The sequence below is a fragment of the Drosophila grimshawi genome, unplaced genomic scaffold (genome assembly GCF_018153295.1).
Source record: "Drosophila grimshawi isolate 15287-2541.00 unplaced genomic scaffold, ASM1815329v1 contig_848, whole genome shotgun sequence".
Lineage (NCBI taxonomy): Eukaryota > Metazoa > Arthropoda > Insecta > Diptera > Drosophilidae > Drosophila > Drosophila grimshawi.
Window position 1 is genome coordinate 1758832 of NW_025063692.1, and position 14462 is coordinate 1773293.

Here is a 14462-nt window from a genome sequence, read left to right on the forward strand (position 1 = left end):
ATCATTTTATATGTATATATAAATATATATAGCTTTACGTATATATATATATATATATATATATATATGTATATGTATGTAGTATTTATGGATAGACGCATGTATATTGTATATAAATATATATTACAAAGTATTTAGTTTCTCTTGTTACATATTACAAATTTCGTGCACGTTCAACTCTTTGCCGAGCAGATAAACAGATAAGAACTAAAGCAGAAAGGGCCAAACCTTTATTTATAAAATAAGGTTCAAGTTTAAAAAAAAATTAAACAATTAATTTTTGTAAACAAAATTAATAATGAACACAAGCAACTCAAAATGTGTTGTGTGTGAGTTTTTTTTGCTGTTTGTTTTTTTTTTACTGTTTACGCTTAATTACAATAGCAAAAAAATAATACAATAATAATAATAAAAAAAAAATTCTAAAAGAACGTTGCAAGAACAATTTGCTGTTGTTTCATGTTGTGTTGTTTTTGTTGTTGTTGTTATTTCGCCACTTGTTAAAAAGTTAATTTTAGTTAATTAGCAAATACATATGCACTTATGTATGTATATATGTATGTATGTATGTATGTATGTTTGTATGTATGTAGGTATGCATGTATGTAGTACGTATTGTTTACATATTTGTTGTTATTGTTGTGGGTTGGTTGGTTTTACTTTGTTACTCTCCTTTTTGATTAAGTATAATTGAGTAGTTGTAGTTGTTGTTGTCGTTGTTGTTTGTTGATTCAATTGCTGTTGTTGCTGTTGTTGTGGTTGTTCTGATCAACGCTGTCCATGTTGGGTACATAGTCCAGCGCCATCATGCAGGCAAACACGGTCATCACCATCTTTGGCTTGACCTCGGTGATGTCCTCGGGCAAGGCGTAAACACGAGCGCCAATCTTACGCGCCATTGAGATGGCATACTTGGCATTGGCCAGGTTATCCTAAATAATAATGAAATGCATTCAATTAAAATTCATTCATTTATAGCAACGGAGAAGGAGCTGAGGGGGGACACGTACCTCTTGAGTGCCGCTGGTGCGCACCAGTTCGTAGTTAATGCTACCCTCCTTGATGGCATCGATCAGATCAATAACGATCTTGCCATCGGCAATCGCCGGATCGTTGAAGTTTTTCAGCTTCGACTCCTTGCCGGCGTCGCTCAACCGGGTGTTCACCCACTGGACAATCTCCTTCTCGATGATCGGATTGCCCGAGTTGGCCAGCCGGGACAATATGGACAATGTGTAGGCGCGCATCAGTTGCCAGATCAGAGCTATCGATTAAGCAAAGCCAAAAACAAACAAATTGTAGTGCATATATACGATTTACTATTTATACATATATATATACTATATATTGGTGCATACCCAATGTGAGCGTGGCATTGCCATCGTTCAGATCCTGTCCAGCAATGCCGACGAGCGAGAATTTCAATTGCTTGCCGAGATCAACGGCATAATTGCAGTTCTCCAGCTTCTCCATGAATTTGCGCAGTGGCGTGAAACGCTTGTGGACGCGACTCCAATTGACAATGCCCGGCTTGATGACATCGAACAGTTGGAAGATGACCAAGCCGTCGGCCAAATCCGAGTACAGCCAGTTAACATGCGGCGCCACGCCCATCGAATTCATCCAGTTGCGGTAAGCTGGAAAATAATATATGAAATCAGTTCAAATCAATCCAATCAAATCAATTGGGGTAGTCAACAACATACTCTTCTCTTCGCGCGTCTCCTCGATGGACTCGAGTCCCTCGATCTGTTCGGGCTTGTCCAGGCCGGGATGATTGTTGAACAGATTGGCGACAAAGGCCAAATTCAGCTTGTAGACGCCATTAACGACATCCTGTGGCGTGAGGAAGCTGCGACAATTCAATTTGGCCGCCTGCTGCAGCATTATCTCGGCACGTGACTGCAGATCGGATTCGCGGAGTGCATCCAGATTGACATCGGCCTCATTGCCGGCAATTTGTTTCAGCAGATGCGTATAGATCTCGGAGTCGACAATGTCCGATTGGAAATTGGTGCAGCGTCTCGAGATACCGGCACGCTCCAGATGATGATTCACCCATCGGAGCAATATGGCCTCCGGTGACATTTTCATCAGATCCTCCAAACGCTCATTGTCGAACAGCAGGCCGGCCAAGCCGGGACAGCTGTCCAGCGTAATGTGACTGAACAGGCCAATGCGAATGATCTGCCAGAGCAGGCCGAGCACCAAATGCGGCTTACCCTTGGCCAAATCGTGGGCATCAATGTTGACAATGTTGCAGCCAATGGCCTGCGACGAGACGAGCGCCAGCGTCAGATTCTCGAATTCACGATAGACGGTCAGGCTCTTCTTGTTGATGGCGCGCTCATCGATTGTGTCGGGGCAGGAGTGATTGATGATCTTGCACAGCAAGATGCCGTCCTTGATCGATTGATATAGACGCTTGCCCTCGGCATCGATGGGCAGCAGATGCTGCAGATCCTTGTCATGTCCCAGATTCGAGTTAATCCAATCGGAGAAGGCCAGCTGCTCCTCGAGCCGCACCGAATGCGTGGTGCCCTCGGACGATATGCTGGACATGCCGCCTAACGTCTCCAAGTTCTCCTTCTTGGAGACGACCGTCTTGAATGTGCTGGCCACATCCTTTGACTTCAAATCCAGGCACAGCGTCTCAAACTCATCCAAATTCAATTTGCCCTGATGCGCCGTTCGCTGTTTGCTCTTGAACTCATCGATCATCTCGCGCACCTGATAACCGGCCAGCTTGAAGCCGACCTGATTGAGTGCATCTTTCAGCTCGTGCAGATCAATGAAGCCATCCTTATTGGCGTCCAGCTGCAAGACAAAAAACAAAAAACAAAGAGAAAAATTTAAAAATTTTGACTGCATGAGTTATGTGTCTAATTTGATTGGCTGACTAATTATCTTACTCATTCATTGCTATTTCAATTAGGCAAATTTCTGTTTTTATTTGTTTACTTTGCTGACTCATCGAGCGGATTCACCTTCGAATAGATCGAATAGATGAATCGCTAAACACAATGCAGACCAGGCCATCATTTGCTTTGCCATGTGGTTTTCTTTGAAGGCTTAACACGTCACCTGCACATGCTAAAGAGTTCCACTTCCCCACTACTATCAATATATATCTATATCTATATGTATATCTATCTACAGTTTTCGACTTCATCAAGTTGCTGCACATCATTTCATAGTCATTGGTAATTGATTATTGGCAGTCAGTTGAACTGACGTATGTGTAAAGTTTGTATCTAGCTTTAGTTAAGACAATCGTTATCGCTATCTCTATCGATATCGAAATCGAAATGCCTCAATCATGCGATCATCGGCTATGAAATAAAATGTGTTATTTTGGAATTACAACTCATTATCATTATCATCTTGAGAAATACAACAGTCAGTTGCACGATTTACAAAAAGAACTATTAACTACTTTGAAATTATCGGAAATATTTCTATCTCAAAAGAATCTGGCGATTAGCGTTACAAAAACCCAAAAAAAATCCTAAGCAATTTACAAACAGAACATAAAGTTTTTATGTGCGAACCGAGATTACGAGCGAGTTAAACATTCAGCGTTAAGAGCTATATATATTTACTACAGTTAATTAAGTTAAGTTCTAGATTTGCACAATTGCGGGAAGTATTTGCATATATGCATATAACGTTCAGTTGAGCGCTGAGTTCTGAGTGCTGAGTGGAGGACTATTAGAAACTTTCGCAATTCCCCATGGAGAAGCGCAAACATTTCACTTGGGGGCGGTGGGTGGGGGATTCGCAAATGTTTGTGACTATGGTGTGAAATTCCCATCATGGCCATATAGTACAGTATAGAATGCTATAAAGTTTGTATGCCTTGCCATATATGGGTGATTGTGTGGAATTTGTGTCGGTCGGCTCGATGATGATGATGATGATGTTACTTCGACTATTTCGTTTGCCGTTCGCCGTTGCGTTTCCCGATAAGATAAAGTCTTGTGGCAGAATGGCAACAAAATCGAAAATAGCACCTGATTACGTATATGGTAATCATTCTACATATATATATACATGATGTATATATATATATATATATATATAGATGAGAAAGGAGCAGCGTAAGAGGGTAAGTGACGATGACGATTGTGGTTGGTTGGTTGGTTGGCTTTGTCCTAGGCAATAGGCCACTTACTTTTGAGATAAGCCACGCACAGGCTAAATGGCCCAGTGCTCTGACTGACAACTAACGGAAGTTCGTTCTTGTCCACTGGTCAGCTGAGTGCGATTTCAAAAGGTGGGTAAACTTTATCAAAGGTGTTCACTGTAACTGCCTATAAAACGAAGGCAAAGCAAAAAAAAAACCCCTGTTGAGAATCATTTTTTTTTGTGCGCTTGTCTGTGTTATCGATTTAAAAAAAAAAAAAAAACCATAAAGTATGCCGACACCAAGAACAAGTACAGGAAAAAGAGCAAACACTTTTTTGATTACGTGAGCGTAAACGTGAGTAATAAAATTGGTTGGTGCGGAAAAATATGAAAATTGAATTCAAATTGAAATGATTCGTTTTTGCACCTATTTAAACTTGATTTACGTACATCGGGCAGAAGTTCCTCCAGATTCTGCTTGAACTCCTCAATGGTTCGATGCTGGTCAACGTTCAGAATATCAGACATTTTTGATATTTATTTCGATTCTTTTTGTTTCTGTTTTTTACTTATATATATATTTTTTTTTTGGGGCACTTTTAGATGTTTTTTTTTTGTGTGTTGCTTCTTGCTAGCCACTTAATTGCTGAGCAAAATAAACAAAAACAAAACCAAAAATTATGCGTAAATTAAGTAAATTGATTTAAGACGAAACACACACGCAAAGGAAAAAACACAATAATAACAAAATTAAAAAAATAAAGAAGAGCAGCACATAACCCGAGGAGGGAGCTGGGGCCGACTTGGTGGGGGCGGACACGCGATCGATTTGTGTATGGCACGAGTGCTGAACAACGACAGGCGGTTCGTTCAATAAGAAGCAGGCGCGTTCACAAATTTACCGTTACGTAGCAGAACACCGAGAGCCAGAGAGCCCGATAGGAAGACAGCAAGAGCAAGAGCTAGAGCAAGAGCAAGTGAGAGTAAACGTTAAACGCGAGAGCCGAACGAGGCGCGAGAGAGCAAGCACTGAGAGCGAGATCAAGAATAGATAGAGAGAGAGAGAGCGAGAGAGAGCGAGAGAGTGCAAAGGATGTGAATAGACTGCGTGTGCGAATATAGGATAGACTAATAATATAATAAAATACTCCACGTTTAGGTGTTAGCGCAACTGGACGAGCTGTACTACTAATTGAGCGCCTGACGCCGTGCGCACTATTTATGCCTTTTCTTTTATCAGAGCAATGAAGAAAACCCATTCGCGCGAGACTAGCACTAAAATCGAAACCGATAACACACGGCGAGCGAGCGAGCGAAAGAGCGACAGAGAGAGAGAGAGAGAGATAGAGTGTCTGATTGGTGCAGAACTTAAAAAAAAAAAACAAACCAAACCATATTTTAAAGAGCGACTGTTTTCTTCGTTTTTCTTTTTGTATTATTAATGTAATAGTTAGTTAGTCAGCAGTGAACAGCAGACCCTTTAATTATTGGCTAGTTGGTCATTAATTTGTTGTTGTATTTGCATCCATTTGCCATTTGGCATTTGCAATTTTCGATTCAATTCGAATTCCAGTTGGAAGTCATATGAGCCAATAATTAGGATTTATATGGCATACGGCACGTGTGTGTTTGTGTTCATATATATATAGGTATTTTGGTCATTCGCACCGATAAGACACGCTACTGAAACGGCCAGTCAACCAATCAGCCAACAAGACAACAACCAACAGCAACAGCAGCAGCAACAACAAGCGACCAACACCCTGCACCACATCACACTCGCACCGTCAGTCAGTCAGCCAGGCAGTCAGTCAAAATCAACGCGATATCGATTAAGAATATCAGATTACGTTCGATTATCGAGCGATGTTGGAACAGGGTTGTCATACCTTCAAAATCAGGTGAGTGCATTGCATCCATCAATCTCTGATGACATCTCTGACTCAGCAGCCCAGCAGTTCATTCATTACTAGCTATCTCAATGTTAACTGATCTCAAGCAAACGCATCATCAGCCATTTTGGGCTGACTTTCAATATGTTTATATTAATCATTCGAAAATTCGAAGATTTTTATATCAATTGTTATGCAAATTCTTGGATTTCTTTCTCTTTTTCGGCATTGGTTAATTTACATTTTTTTCTTTTTGGTAAAAGCAAAGAACACATATTTTTGGTGAATGTGACAACCCATTGTCAAGTGCCAAAAACCTTTAACAAAATGCTTACACACCGCAATTTGTTGTTGTTGCTCAATTTCATAGCTACTTACGTAAGTGGATGTATTGCATTAATGTAGTTAAAGGTTTATAATTTATGGCACTATCCGCCCAGTTATGGTCAGAGAGAACCCACAGAGAAGCACAGAGACAGGGAGAGAGGCAAAGAGAGAGAGAGAGAGAGAGGGAGGGAAATACATGACATTTAAACGTAATTGGTTTTTTAATAGCCATTGTATCAGGTAGGGAATTATGTGACAATTGCTTTTTGCCAACTGATGTCTTGTTAAACATAAAATTAATACCATTTTGTCAATGATAAGAAAATGTCTCGATAAGACCGTCCACAAACAAGACAGTTAGTTATTTATTAAACTCTATAGGAATAAATAGTGCATTTTGGTTTTTGGTTTCTTCACAAAATTATATATTTTTAAGCACTCCAGTTGAGCCCAAGTTGAGCAGCGATGACTAATCCCCCCACAGCCACTAAGCAAGTGTAATCAACCTATATTCGTTACATAATGTTTTTATTTAACAGTTGTTTGAATAGCGTCGTTTTTTGATAATGAGTTTGCTTGCTGCATGTGTTGTTACTCATTGCCCATTGTCCGTTGCCCGTGGTCGGTTGAAGCGAATTGAATGCAGCAGTCACGTTGTGGTTTTGGTTATGGCAATCGTTAAGATTCATTCATTTCAGCTGAAAGCCGGGTTGGCGCTTTTAAATGGATCGCTAACAGTTGTTGCTTTTAAATAGCAATCAGCTTTCGGCTTATTTGATGCATGCACCACCTGTGCTTAATGTCAACTATCGTTAACTTACTTTTGCCTCACTCACTTGGCGGCAACTAGTTGCACATTTGCACAGTTGATTAGGGAAATTGTCGGCGCGAAGACAGGTAAAACGTGAAATTCTTAAATGCTTCTAGTATTTACGAGGACGCACGTTGTACGTAAGTAAATTGCTAAATCATAAATAAAATAAAATCACAAGTGCGCAAAGCAATCTAGCAATATACAAATCATCATTGAAACAGTTCATTTCTATCGTTTAATTGATATCATTCATTTGACAGATAAGTTGATCAGTTGCTGAACAGCATCGATGACAAGTTTCCCAACCACACTCATAATACGCATACTTCGCATACAGCTAACTTTTTAAGCACACATCTAAATACTTTGAGTGTTAACAAGTTCAAGTTCGTTTCTTGGCCTTTTCAGCGTCCGCATTCGTCGCTTAGAATAGTTTCGAGAGTTTGGCCAAAATACAAAAAAAAAATAGATATATAAAAATAAAACAACGAAAATAACTGAAAGAGGTAAGCCAGGTAAAAGGGTCAAAAACAAACGGCAAAACGTACGCAAACCGTAATTATGATTATGATTATTGTGATTATGATTATGATTATGAGGAGCAGCGCGCGAAAGTTCTGTTAATGAATTTTGTTATTGTCATTTGAAGTCAATTTACAGCAAATGAAGTTCATTAGCATGCCACAAAGATACTAAACGGCGTTTAGTTGTTTCTGTTTCTGTTTTTGTTTGTATTTGTCTTTGTTTATTTGTTGCCTTGTTGGTTTGTTGCCTTGTCCCTTGCTTTGTTTGGTGCCAATTCTTTCTGTGGTGCCCATTCGAGTCGCGACCTGTCGTGTAATGGCTCGTGACACGACCACTTCACTTCTGCCCTCTGACGTAAGCAACCCCAGCTCCCCCCACCCCCGTTGTGTCACCCAAAGGCGTGAAAACGTAACACGAAAACAGAAAATACAAACACAACAACAAAAACATGTAAGAGTGCTGTAGTCGAGTCAGCTCGACTACGATATACCCTGAACCCACCCAGCTGTTAAATATATTCCAGTTTTCCCTTTCAAAAGTTTTGCACCCAAATGTGAGCAGGTCTGCGGTCTGCAAGTGCACTCTTTTAAGGCTCAATAAGATAAATATGCATATTAAGTATTAATTAGAAGGTTCTGCCTTTAAAATTGCAGCATTTTTTGCTTTCGAAAATCGAAATAAGGCAGTTATCGATGAAATAAAGCACACTTGATCTGCGCCGGGTATATGAGAACCTATATTCTCTAGCTCTCATAGTCTCTGAGATCAGATCGACAAGGCCGTTGATCCTGACCAAATATATATATATGCTTTATAGGATCGGAGATGCTTCCTTCTGCTTATTACATACATTTGCACAAAACCATTACATTCATTTTTAATGTGTCCAGGGTATGACAAGTAAAAGTGCGTTGTCCATCGAGAATGCCCGACAAACGTATACACTGTAATTCGATTTCTTCATCTGTTATATTTCATTCATAATTGATCTAGTTAGGTATTTTTCGACATTTGATAGCTGATCTTTCGACTTTCACAATTTGTAATATTATTATATTATATGACGAAGATATTTCCAATTCAAGTCTCAAGCGATCACTGTCCACACTGTTATGGGATCACCGGCTAGTTATACCCTTTGTTTGCCTTTGTCAGAGTGGCTAAGGGGTATTCAAAGTGCCCTCAATTAAATATGCATACGTATTTTGGTTTGTTTGTATGTATGAATGTGGATTACATGTACTTTGTTATGGTTTTTATTATGGTTAGTTTTTCGCTTTCGTTGAACCGGTTTTGTGGCCTGGAACCAGTTCACTAGTCAAATTCCAATTGCTCATGCCAGGCACGAACCTTTGTTCGCTTGCCCCGTCGTAACACAAAGTGGAAGTGGAGCATTTGCTATGCGGACTATTCCAATATTTGCCCAAACTGCATGCAGTTCACGGAGCAGCTAAATCCGTACTTGAAACCAGACCTGAAACTGAACCTAATGCTGAAGCTGATGCCCGACCTCGACAACAAAGGCGGCATTACATCAGCGCAACATTAGCTGTTGACGTTGATTGAATCGACATCGGCATCGGCATCGCTAGTGAGTCAACAACAACAACAACAACATTGGAAACATGTTAATCAACACAGACTGCTCAATTGTTCGAGTAGTTGTATCTACATATCTAACTATCTATGCATAATTTGTCACTCTGCTCAATGCGCACATTGGGGCCAAGTACCTGGCAAACGATCGTAAATAGTCAAAGGAAATCGATTGAACAAAATATGAATAATCAAAGGCCACCAGACAAGTCATGATTATTTATATGACAATGCAGCATTTACAGTTGTTATGGTTGCTGTTGCCGTTGCGCAGTTGCCACACAAGAAACGTCTTTTGGGGCTAAGACGATTGAAGCAGGCTTTGCTGCCATCCGACAAATAAATAGGTATTCAATTCAAATTTCTCGAAAACGGTATTATTTTTGTATGCGTGGTTGGGTATTCACCCACTCTCTGTGAACTTCTGTGCAGTTTCAGCTATGAAAAGTGTATTGCTAGGCTCAGAAGGGGAAAACAATCGACATAGTAATTAATAATAACAAAAAATGTACCAAAATATTCATATATAAAACAATCCTTTTCTTTTAATATATAATAGTAACTCGAATCCGACAATTTTGTCACCTGTAGAGTCCAGTGTGATGTCAGTTTGTTGCTGTTTGCTGTTGTCTTCATCAACGTTGCGATGTCGCTGACATTGTCATTGTTGTTGTTGCTGTTATTGTTCTTGTTATTGTTTTTGTTTTTGTTGTTATCGTGCAGTCAATTGAAATTTGTAACACGTACAACAAATTTGACTCTGCGCGTTGTCTGCTTGAGCACACACAGCTCGCATGTAATAAATTTTTATGTAGAAATTGGCAATGCGACCAACAACAAGATAAAGAGTCGTCGAGCATTGTACATATATATACAATGTGTACATACAAGAGTTACTTGCTCGGAAAGCTAAGTGAATTGTATAATCAGCAGTGACACATATCCGCCGAATAGACTAATGCAAAAGTCGGATGGCCATTGACCACCACTTGCCCAAACTACAGGCAAATCTACTTTTCGTGTCTGGGTTGTTGTTCTTGTTGTTGTTGTTGTTGGGCGTGGTCGTTGGTCGGCAGACTGATTGTAATTTTGTGTGAAACATAATACACATATTAGTCATAAGGATAAATGATATGTATTCTCGTTACATGGGTGAGTCAATCAACTGGCCCATTGGGAACGACGCGCCAAACAGCTCAGCAGACAATAAGTCTCTTTGGCATGGAACGCGAACCACAAAAATAAATACATAAAAAAAAGAACCACAACACACCTTAAGGCGTGTTAATTAGCGTGAACGAAGGGAACAGTTGCTAAGCAGTAGGAGTAGTTGGTGTAGTCGTAGTGCCAGTGCTGCCACTCTGCTAAATATTGGTAATAGAGCCATAAATCGTTCGGTGTCTAACCCCCCCACCCTGTTTGTCTGTCTATGTTTGCAAATGTCTCTTTGGAGTGGGGGTTGATGATAAAGTGAAAACCTGCACTGAAAAACCAGGCAAATACACTGATCAAAATTAACTTGTGGAGCGTGCGTGTGTGTGTGGGAGGGGGTAGGGGGGTGGGGTGGGGAGAGCACATAAACATATAAACGTTGTTATCGGCGCCATAAAGTAACTGGTAATCCGAGTTCAAAAAACTCTGCACGCACACCAAAAAAAAAAAAACCAAACCAAGCCGCACCGCATCGAACCGAATGAAGAAAGCATCAAAGCTTTTGCATAAGGACAAACGACAAGTGGCAACGCCAAATAAAAGCGACACAGCTGGCATTGAACGCATTCAAAATCACTTTCGCTCCATTTGTGCACAGTGGTCGCAGCAGCGTCATAAATACATACATATGTATATAAATTTCAATTCTTCAACTTCTTTGCTTTTCTCATTCGAAATGTGTAATTACAATTGAAACCACAATTGAAATTGAAACACAATAAACAAATATTATTAGAAATTTGAAATGAGTCTCACGTACTTGAGACAATTGGGCGTGGTCACTGTACGTGCGGTAAATGTGTTCTTTTTGTGTTTACAATGCACCACTGCAGTCATATCAAATACCCACACCTATATATATATATATATATATATCAATGTGGCAACAAATGTGTACAGTCATGAGTGAGTACTGTCATTCTCAAGGAACCACTGTGCACGTGCGTTGCAAGAGTTGCACACTGTAAACGCCGTTCGGCATCTGCGTGCACATTCAAGAAGCATTCATTAAGCATAAGCGAAGCTCAGTCAGATGCTCTTTGTTTCAATGCGAAGAATGTTGAAGTGCATATGCATACGAGTACATACACACATACACACACATGCACACATACATGCATACATATTTAAGTAGCGTCCTACCCCCACCCCAGATCTGACCCCTGCCCCAAGCGCACTTAAAATGCACTTGATAAAAGCAAAGCGCGCAGCTAAAATAACAAAAACAAATGCTGCTGTTGTTGTTGTTCTTATTATTGTTGCATGTGTGTGAATGGGCACAGAAACAACAGCAACGACTACAGACCTAATAAACGCGCAGCCCAATGAATTATGCGCTGTGCCTATCCACTTCAACTCACCCACCAACTTGAGGCATGCAAGCCAGCAGCCAGCAAACATACTGATAAACCATAAAAATATTTATGCACACACACATATATATGTACATATACGTATGTATGTATGCATTCATATCTGTTCACTCAAAATGCAAGACTTTGCGGCAATTAACGCTGACACTCCCACGCGCAATTCAAAATATTAAAGAAGAAACGACCAAAAGGCACAAGACAAAAGACAAAAGGAAAACAAAAACAAAGGCAAAAATAAAGGCAATGCTTTGTGGCAGTATGGCAACACTCTTTACGATTTGACATAAACAAATGTAAAGCAAAGTAAGCATTGCTGAATAAGTCCAGCTCCCCCGCTCTCGCTGCGCTGCATTAGTCATCACAAGAGCTTCACAAGGCGAGCTGGGGCTGATTAATAAAATCAACAGCAACAACAACAACAGCATCCACAACTACTTTCAAGTGTCAATCAGTGTCAGTGTCAATAATTTAGCATGTCACGCCTCCGCTCCACCGGCACCCGATCGCAGCCAACAACCGCCTACGCAGCGTACTCATTGTAATTCTCTCTCTCTTTCCCAGTTATCCTTTTTATCGTTTTGTTTGCCACGCATTTTTATGAGTGAGCGAACGCGCGCGCGCTTGCGCGTTTCACAATGGCACATTGTGTTTTGATTAGCGCTACGCGCGTGCTCCACCACTGTTCACGGCGCAAATTGCATTTGAATGGGGACAAGTGTGTGGGCGGATAAAGAGAGAGGGGAGGCAGACGCAGCAATTACAGTTGGCAAATCGAAAAGCAACACCTGAAAACTATTAAGACACTGTGCACGATCGTCTGTGTGTGTGTGTGTGCGCAAAGAAATTGTACACAAAAATGGCAAACGAAAATTACGGCTGCCCCTTGAACTAGAGAATTGGAGAACTAGAGGCAACGTCGTCGCTGATGATGTAGTTATGTGTTGCTCTTCGTCTCTGACTTGCGGGCTGCTGCTGATGCTAAGTCGTAGTTTTTCACGCTCTCCATCTTTGTGCTGCTCTCTCTTTCCCTCTCTCTCTCTCTCCCCCTCTCTCTCTCTTTCTATCTCTCTGTCTGTGTATGTGTGTGTCTTTATTTTAAGCAGAAACCGGTTTCTGTTTGCCTTCTTAGCCTCTGTGGGTCTGTCTCTTTAAGTTTGCCGTTGTGTTGTCATACTATGGAAATACTTACACATACACATACTTGTATGTGTAAGTATAAATATATCTATATATTATTCAAATGTTATTTTTGCGAAATTCATATGAAATTCCAAGTAAAGAGAAAGAAGAAGATGCCAGCCTAGCTTAGCATATGCGAATTAGTCATAAATGTTGTTGCGTGGGATAAGGTGGGGGGTTGGAAGGGGGTTTGGCGAGGAAGGGGGAAAACATTGAACTTGTGCGTCAGCAGAGGGGCAAGGCGCATGCGCTGCTGCTGCTGCTGTTGGTTGTGATTTTGCAATGCATGCAAACTCACAGAGAGAGAGAGAGAAAGAGAGAAGAGACATGGCGTTGCCACCACCCAAGGGAACTTGTTTTCCCCCAAGCGCTGCGCTCCCCCACACACGCACATACATGTGTATTTATACATAAGTGCATACATACTTATGCATACATGCATATGTATGTGTATATGCACTCTAGCTGGAGCATTACCGTTAGCTGTTGTTGATGCCGCTCTCTTCGTGGGGGGGTTGTTGAAGGCCATTGTCGCTGTCGCTATTGCTGGAGATGTCGACGTTGACTTGACGCTGACGCCCACATGCACCGGTTAACGGTTTTGCGCAGTGCTCTTTTATATGAGTCATGCAATTGGCATTTAATATATATATATTTATGTACAATCTCCCATTACATGGCATCTCCCTTTACAGTTGCCCATATTGATTTAACATTTACTGTACATATTTGTATGTGTATTTTATTATATATATATACAATATAAACACATGATAAACGCCGTTCATATTCTCTTTACTTACCTCTGTAAATTTCTCTTTTATCTCGGCCTTTTCATCAATGGATAAAGATTTTGTAAATTTGTTAAGTGTTGCCATTTTGTTATCTCTGTTCTTATTGGGTTTGTTGTTGTTGTTGTTGTTGTTCTTGCTTTTGCTGCGTCTGTTGCTGATGTTCTTTGTTCTTGTTTCTTAATTGTTATATTGGCTATTATTTATATAAAGTATAGGGTTAATTTCACTTTATCGCTGCTGTCGCCGTTTTGCCGCTCTCTTGTTGTTTTTGTCTCGTTCTTGTTGTTGTTGTGCGAAAAAGTGCGCCGCTGCTGGTGCTGCTGCGTCGCGTCGCTGTCTGTCTGCTTGTGTTGTTGTTGTTGTCTTGTGTTGTGTTGTTGGTGGTGGGTTTGTTTGCTTGCTTTCAGCAAGATGGGAGATGGGCTGTCGAGGGCGGCTGGGGGGACAACGGTGACACTTTCTTCTCTCTTTTGGGTGGTGGCGTTGGCGGCAACTTTACTTTTATTTATGGCTGTTATTGTTGTTAATTCTCTTACACGCTACTGCGCTGGATAATTGCTATTTTGCTATTTCTATTTTGTTATTGCTTATTGCTGTTGCTTTTGCTTTTCTCCTCCTTTTT

At 40.6% G+C, this 14462-nt stretch overlaps 1 protein-coding gene across 2 annotated transcripts; it reads right to left on the reverse strand.

Annotated features, from left to right (window-relative positions):
* Positions 1-334: 334 nt before the first annotated feature.
* LOC6569444 (plastin-1) lies at positions 335-13948 on the reverse strand. Of its 2 annotated transcripts, none has more exons than XM_032741289.1 (5): positions 4579-4745; positions 1707-2817; positions 1359-1637; positions 1011-1264; positions 335-932 (listed from the first exon to the last, which is right to left on the reverse strand). In XM_032741289.1, exons 1-5 carry the CDS (start codon positions 4654-4656, stop codon positions 732-734), a joined length of 1923 nt encoding a protein of 640 aa, XP_032597180.1. In that variant the 5' UTR covers positions 4657-4745; the 3' UTR covers positions 335-731. The 2 variants fall into 2 exon arrangements, with proteins under 2 accessions (XP_032597180.1, XP_001995611.1); XM_001995575.3 differs by lacking the exon at positions 4579-4745 and adding an exon at positions 13850-13948 and having other exon boundaries at positions 593-932.
* Positions 13949-14462: the final 514 nt, after the last annotated feature.